We start from the raw sequence: 7,488 nt of genomic DNA on the forward strand, positions 1-7,488 counted from the left end.
CAAACTGCACTCCATGCAATTCTGCATTCCTGACCAGTCTCCTCTGAGTGGTCCTGTGCTGATTGGGGGGCAGATCAGCTGTCCTTGCTGTGTCCCAGTGTTCCCCTGGTGGGCCTGTCTCCCCCACCGCCTATGCTCCAAACACCTCCCATGGGACGGGCTCTGTGCTGGTCCCTTGCAATGACTCACCAGCCTCTGAATGGCTCCCCCTTTTCGGCTGTTATGGCTCCTCATTCCTGCATGGGTCCACGGGAACCCTATTAGTGGTCTTGCTGTCCTGGGGGCCACCAAGGCCCTCTTCTCTCCTGCTGCCTCCAAGTAACTCCATCTAAAGGGCACAGCTGCGGCTCCTGCCGGCTCCTGCTCCATGTGCTCATCAGCTCGAGCCTTAAAGCAGCCACGGCCCAAAACGCTCAGAGCAGTTTTTTCTTTCTCTCATCATGGCTTCTCCTGCCTTCATGAACTCCGTAGGTCTCTCCTCCTCTTCCCCTGAGCTCCAGCGGCCCTGGCTTGGCTGACATTACATTTTCATAGTTGTAAACTTGGTTGATTTGTGGGAGAGAGTGACGCTGGGGACCGTCTATTCCACCATCTTGATTGGATCACCACCCAAGTTCCCTTCTAACCATCCTGTAAGTAGCATTAGAAATTTGGAGTGGTTGCTTATGAACTGTGAAGAGAATGAAGGAGAGAACTCAGAGGAGACCCCTAATCAAAGAGTGGCAGGCTGTGGGGTGTGAGATATGAATTCTTCCTCTCTGGTCATTCCCCAGTTGTTTTCACATGCATTGTCTAGTGAGAGGGATGGGCTGTACCCTCTTGTTTCATAGAGAAAGAAATTGAGGCCCAGAGAAGGAAAGAAACTTAGCCAAGTGCTCAGCAGTGGCAAAGAGTGTTGGAGCCAGAATTGGAAGGCAAGTGTCAGGCTGCCTGGCCTGGGCTGAGAGCACCTCTGCAGGGGCAGGGTAGGGTGGATCAGCCAGCCCAGTCTATTCAGATCCGAACAGCCTGCCCAGTCCCTCCCTTCCCCCAGCTGCTCTTTGAACAGCTGTCTTGTTTCCCTTGGGAGTGCTAGAAGTGGCTGCTGTAATAACACAATTTGGATTGTTAATGGGCTTTCCACAATACTCAGGGTCCTAGACTTAACCTCTAAGGAAATAAAGCATCAGTCTTAATTGGGAGTAAACAGGAGCCCTGGTCCCCAGAGGGTCTCCTGGGAATCCTGATGATCTCTGAGTCTACAGCCAGCACCAGCTGTGAGCCACTGACTCTTCAAAGAACTTTCATCTCAACCTGTTTAGTTTTGCTCTTTTAGCTACAAGAGCAAAGATTCATTTGAGCAAGCTCAAGTACATTTTTTCCCTTTTTTTCCCCCCAAGTAAGAATACATGTGGATTGATTAGGGAAATCACACAGAATTCAAGAACAGAAATCTTAATATGAGTTGAGGCTGATTAAGCCTGAACTATGTGTGTGCAGACTATAAGGAAACTTATAAAAATATCTGGGGGGAAGCAAATGGTTATAATAATCTTAGTCCCACCCTATTTTTAGCCATTAGTGGGAATGTAAGTTGGTATAGCCATAATAGAAAACAGTATGGAAGTTCCTCAAATAAATTAAAAATAGAACTACCATATGATCCAGCAATCCTATTACTGGGTATGTATCCAAAGGAAATGAAATCAGTATGTTGAAGAGATGTCTGCACTTCCATATTCATTGCAGCATTATTCACAATAGCCAAGGTACGTATACAACTTGTGTCTGTCAACATATAAATGGATAAAGAAAATGTGGTATATATATACAACAGAATACTATTCAATCTTTAAAAAGGAGGAGATCCTGTCATTTGTGACAACTTGGATGAACCTGGAGGACATTGTGTGAAATAAAATAAGACGGGCTCAGAAAGGCAAATACTGCACGATCTCACTTACATGTGGAATCTAAAATAGTCAAGCACTAGAGTTCAGGAGAAGAGGAGGAGAGACCAATGGGTTCATGAAGGCAGGAGAAGCCACGACGAGCGAAAGAAGGGACCGCGCCAACCGTTTCAAGCCCTGGCTACTTAAAGGCTGCCCCTGGTGAGCGCATGGAGCAAGGGCAGGTGAAAGCCACAGCTGTGCCCTTCGGATGAAGCTGCTTGGAGGCAGCAGGGGAGAGGTCCTTGGTCGCCCCCAGGCCAGCAAGACCACTAACAGTGTTCCCATGGACCCACATAGGAGTGAGGGGCCACAGAAAACTGAAAAAAGGAGCCACCCAGAGGCCATCCAGCCACGACCACTAAGCTGTTGCAGGAAACGCCCTGGGCTCCCAAGCCAGGATGGTGGGGGGCTGGGGTCCTCAGCCATGCCCTCCCCTGATGTCTGTATCCAGCCCAGTGATGACCACTGAGCATCTGCCAGAAGCCCCCTGGACTCCCCTGCAGGCATGAGGGGAGTGGCACAGGCCTCAACCACACACCCCCTTCCTACCCTATTCCCCTCCCCCTCCCCCCACCTGCTCTGCAACAGCATCTCAGAATGTAAAATAAATAAATAAATACATACATACATACATACATAAATAAAAAAAATAAAATAGTCGAGGGCTGGCCGGGTAGCTAAGTCGGTTAGAGTGTGGTGTTGATAACACCAAGGTCAAGGGTCCAGATCCCAGTACCAGCCAGCTGCCAAAGAAATTAAATAAATAAATAATATAATAAAATAATAAAATAGTCCCACTCATAGAAACAGATAGTAGAATGGTTGTTGCCAGGGATGGGGGTTGGGGGGAAGTGGAGAGATGTTGGTCAAAGCATACAAAGTTTGTTATGCAGGATGAATAAGTTCTGGAACTCTAAAGTACAGCATGGTGACTATAGTGAATAATACTGTATCATACACTTGATATTTGCTAAGGGTGTAGATCTTAACTGTACTCACCACATGGGCACTGCGCGCACGCGCGCGCACACACACACACACACACACACACACACAAATCGTAACTATGTTGATAGATATGTTAATTAATTTGATTGTGGTAATCATTTCACAATGTACATGTATATCAAAACATCATGTTTTACATCTCAAATATATGCAATTTTTATTTCTCAATTATACCTCAATAAAGCTGGCCAAAAAAACCTATTAGTAAGACTTGCTCTTAACTACAATGTTAACAGCAAGTCAGAAGAGGCGTGGGGAGGAGGAGGGAGGTTAGGGAGAAATTGGTAAAGGGCCACAAAAAACGTTTGCATTGTGTAATGATTAAAAAAAAAAGACCAACAGGATAAAAAAGGAAGAGGTGGAGCCTACAAAACAAAGGTAAAAGCAGAGCGAATGAGAGATAAGCAGAGATAGCAGAGTTACCAACGAAGTGTCCCAGACCCTCCCTGCTTCCCCTTGCTCATCTTCTATGTTGCAACCACTTTCCTCTTCTTGGCAGAGGCCCCACCCCACCTCTTGGTGGTGAGGAGAGTAGGATTGTGGCCAATCCAATGAATCTAAAGAGCAGGATCTTCATTTTAAAGATCTCCGGGGAAGGAAGCTCTAATGGATCCCCTCTTACTGTCCCCACGCCCAAAGAGAAGCTCAGTAGAGCCTGGTTTTCTCTTTCTCCTTCCCTCCTAGAAAATCCACAAAAAGTCCTAATCTTTGCATGCCATTTGTTATTTTATAAGACATCCTATTCAGAATCTGGGAAGGAGAAAATTCTTTCAAGTGCAATTGCCAGACAGCAGGCATACCTTTGGGGGTGTCTGTGACAAAGGACCTGAGATCTGCTCACACAGGTTTGTATTCAAGTAAATCCAAGTAAATATATGGAAATAATTATAATCAATGTCTCCTGTACATGTCATAGAAGACATGTAGTAAATCCAGGGAACTGGGAGTTGAGCCAGCACCACAGGCTGCCCAATGATGCCGTAGGGACCATGATACTGAAAGGTGACTTTACCTAGGCCCGTTTCCCCATCCCTAGTCTCATACCACACAAGAGACCTAGGGTTGGAATCATCTTGGAAGGTCATCCTTGAAAGGACCTACCTTGGCAGAGTGTGGAGGAAATGTCAGAAGTTTCAAGGAGTGTGAATGGATTCTTATGTGAGACCAAAGAACCCTCCACCCAACTATTTTTCCTGGGAAGGCCCAGAGGCCACCCTCTTAACTAAAGCAATAGAGAATACACCGGAGATGGGAGAGCAACATCTCTGAGAAGCTCAGCAATGGCTGTTCTCCATGGGAGCATCAAGCAGCCATCCCTGCAGGCCCTAGGGCACTGCCATGCAGTATGGCTAAGTCCTGCCGAGAGTGAGATCTGCCAACCTTCATCCCTTTCCTTCCTGTAGGAATCTCTCCTCCCACCTTGTTCCCACAACCATTCTTCTTCCCCTTCCTCTTCCAGACACCTAAATGTATCTCTTTAATGCTCTTAGGCTTTAAAGAAAGTGAAGGGATCTGGTGAATTCCAGCTGTTTTAGGGCTCTGGGCCACCGCTATGTCCCCATTGCACTCCCACAAACAAAAACACATCCAACCTGAGCCTGATTTCACACAGGGATGAGGGAGGAAAAGGAGGAAAGAAAAAGAGAAAACACCTGCTATGTACTAATAATGGCTAAAGAACCAAAGTCTGCTAATAACCGGCTGCTATGTTCTGAATGGGCCTCCCCAAATTCATATGTTGAAATTTATTGGCGAATGTGGTAATGTTAAGAGGTGGGGACTTCAGGAGGTGATCGAGTCCTTCTGAAGGACTTAATCTGCCTTCATGAATGGAATTAACAACTTTTTGAAAGAGCTGGAAGGAACTAGCTAGCCCCTTTTATGCTCTTCCATCCCTTCCACTATGTGAGGACACAGGGTTAAAGGCACCATCTTGAAAGCAGAGACTGAGCCCTCACCATACACCAAACCTACCTTGATCTTGAACTTTCCAGCCTCCAGAACTGTGAGAGGTAAATTTCTATTGTTTGTAAATTACCCAGTCTCAGGCATTGTGTTATAGCAATATAAACAGATTAGGACACTGACTTTTAGAAATATAGATTAAAGTGAACTAAAAATAATTGCTATAATACAATAAGTCTCACTTCTATTTTAATCTGTCCCTTGAGTGTCATGGACTTGGAGCTCTGGGGGCTGCAGAGGACCCATGGCTGATCTTCCCTGTACAACAGCTGGTCAGTGACAACTGTTACTGCTGGCCTGTTATTAGTTGTGGGATTGAGAATTATTTTTGCATTTGCTTCTCCACAGCTTTCTTGGAGTTCCCTCACAATGTGGGTATATTCATGGTGCTGGTGTAACTGCCACGTGCCACATCAGATGCATGGACAAAAGTTTGGGAGCTGCTAGCACTCGGTCATGCAGCACTTGGCTACTGCTGCGGTGGGGTAGCATGTTTGCCTCTGAGCTTCCCTACAGTGACAATAAAGAGATAAATATGAATGACAAGATTCTTACTGTCCATTAGGTCAAAGCAAGGCAGCTGCTCAAGATAAATCTCACTATTTCTATTGCTAAGATGTTAGGAGAATCCCTTCCATGGTGTTAGTGATCACTATTATATTGGGGCAGGTCACGTTTCCCAATCTATCCCTACATCAGAAACAACAGAGGTCTCTGAGATGAGAGCAAAGCAGAGTAGAGTAAGCAGCAGTTTTACATGGAAAAAAAACAATACTCTCAAAGATCCCAGTACCACTAAAATTTTCATTTGTTTGTCTCTTTTGACCACATCAATAACTCATGGGTACTCATCAGATTCTGGTATTAGAGGGTTTAGGATTTGGGTAGCCAATTATAGCTATGATATGACACAGCATGGCTCTGTGTGAAGCCAACAAACTAACCAGCAGCACTAGGAATTAAAAGGCTCTTTCCACTGATGGCCTAAGGACCTCCCTGTGCTGCCATTTCCAGATGAGAACAATGAGGAGCCTGGTGGTCGTGTATTCTGGCAGTCTGGGATTCTGTGACAGTCACTCAGTTCAGTGTTTTTGAGCCACCAGGTCCCTCACAGCGGCCTTCACGTCCTTGTTCCTCAGGCTGTAGATGATGGGGTTCAGCATGGGGGTCACCACTCCGTAGAAGAGGGAGATGAGTTTGTCTGGAAGGTCTTGCTTGTCTGTCCCCCGCGTGTCCTTAGACTTGGGCTTCCCATACATGAAGAGGATGGTCCCGTAGAAGACGACCACGACTGTGAGGTGAGCGGAGCAGGTGGAGAAGGCCTTCTTCCTGCCCTCAGCAGAGGGGATCCTCAGGATGGTGGCGATGATAAAGACATAGGAGACAAAAATGAACAGGACAGGGACTGCCAGGAAGATCACATTGGCCACAGCCATGCTGATCACATTGATGGAGATGTCAGCACAGGCCAACTTCAGGACAGCCAGGATCTCACAGGTGAAGTGGTTGATGACGTTGTCCCCACAGAAGGGCAGACCTATTGCCTGGGATGTCTGTACTACAGAGTTGGTGACACCAGCTGCCCAGGAGCTGACAGCCATGGGCACGTAGGCAGCCTTGCTCATGACCACGGGGTACCTCAGAGGGTTGCAGATGGCCACGTAGCGATCAAACGCCATCATGCCCAGGAGCACACACTCTGTGGCTCCCATGGCAAAGGAGAGGAACATCTGCACAGCACAGGCTGAGAAGGGGATGGTTTTCCTGGGGGTCAGGAAGCTGTCAAGAATGAGGGGGACTGAGGAGGTCGTGTAGCAGATGTCCAGGAAGGAGAGGTTCCCCAGGAAGAAGTACATGGGCGTGTGCAGGCGGGAGTCAGACACAGTCACCAGGACGAGGACCCCGTTGCCCAGCAGGATCACCAGGTACATCAGCAGGATGAGCACAAAGAATGTTTTCTCCAGCTTTGGGTGGGCTGAGAGCCCCAGGAGAATGAACCCCATCACTGGGGAGGTCTCATTGGACCTGTCCATGGTGCATCTGTTGTGTAACTTACGGGAACTCGAAAGGTCGACCTGAGCATTCTCTTACTCCAAAAGTGCGAGGGCAGCCAGGTGAAAATCCTCGCCCTGCTGGGTACCTGGAGAACAGCCCTGACAATTCTTTCATCTCTAAGCGTTCTAGGAACGATGTAGTAGAGATCGGTATTTAACTTCTACTGCCAGAACGAACAAACAAGTTAATTTGGACTGACTCTCGTGCAAATGACAGAAAAACTGGACAAAATATAAAAAACATCTGTGTAAAGCATTGGAGATGTGATAGGACAATGAGAAATCATAGTCATGATTCTGGGCAAAACAGGGACCCAGAGAAGCAAGTCTGGCACTTGAGGCTGTGTCTCCACTGGGGCATTTGCAGCTTCAGGAGGGGGCCACTGAGTGGTGGAGAAGTGCTACCGACGACTCACGGAGATGGGAAGCAGGTTTTGAAGTGCAAGATCCCCCATGAAGGGCTCCTGACTAAACTTCCTCCCTTTGGGATGGTATCCCAAAGGGTAGTACCGTAGGATTTATGGTAAATC

General features: G+C 47.2%; 1 protein-coding gene across 1 annotated transcript; it reads right to left on the bottom strand.

Moving 5' to 3' along the window:
* Positions 1–5,986: 5,986 nt before the first annotated feature.
* On the bottom strand, positions 5,987–6,937 carry LOC134365832 (olfactory receptor 13C7-like). Its single transcript, XM_063082142.1, has one exon. The coding sequence runs from the start codon at positions 6,935–6,937 to the stop codon at positions 5,987–5,989; it is 951 nt and encodes a 316-aa protein (XP_062938212.1).
* Positions 6,938–7,488: the final 551 nt, after the last annotated feature.

The sequence above is a fragment of the Cynocephalus volans genome, chromosome 17 (genome assembly GCF_027409185.1).
Source record: "Cynocephalus volans isolate mCynVol1 chromosome 17, mCynVol1.pri, whole genome shotgun sequence".
Taxonomy (NCBI): Eukaryota; Metazoa; Chordata; class Mammalia; order Dermoptera; family Cynocephalidae; genus Cynocephalus; species Cynocephalus volans.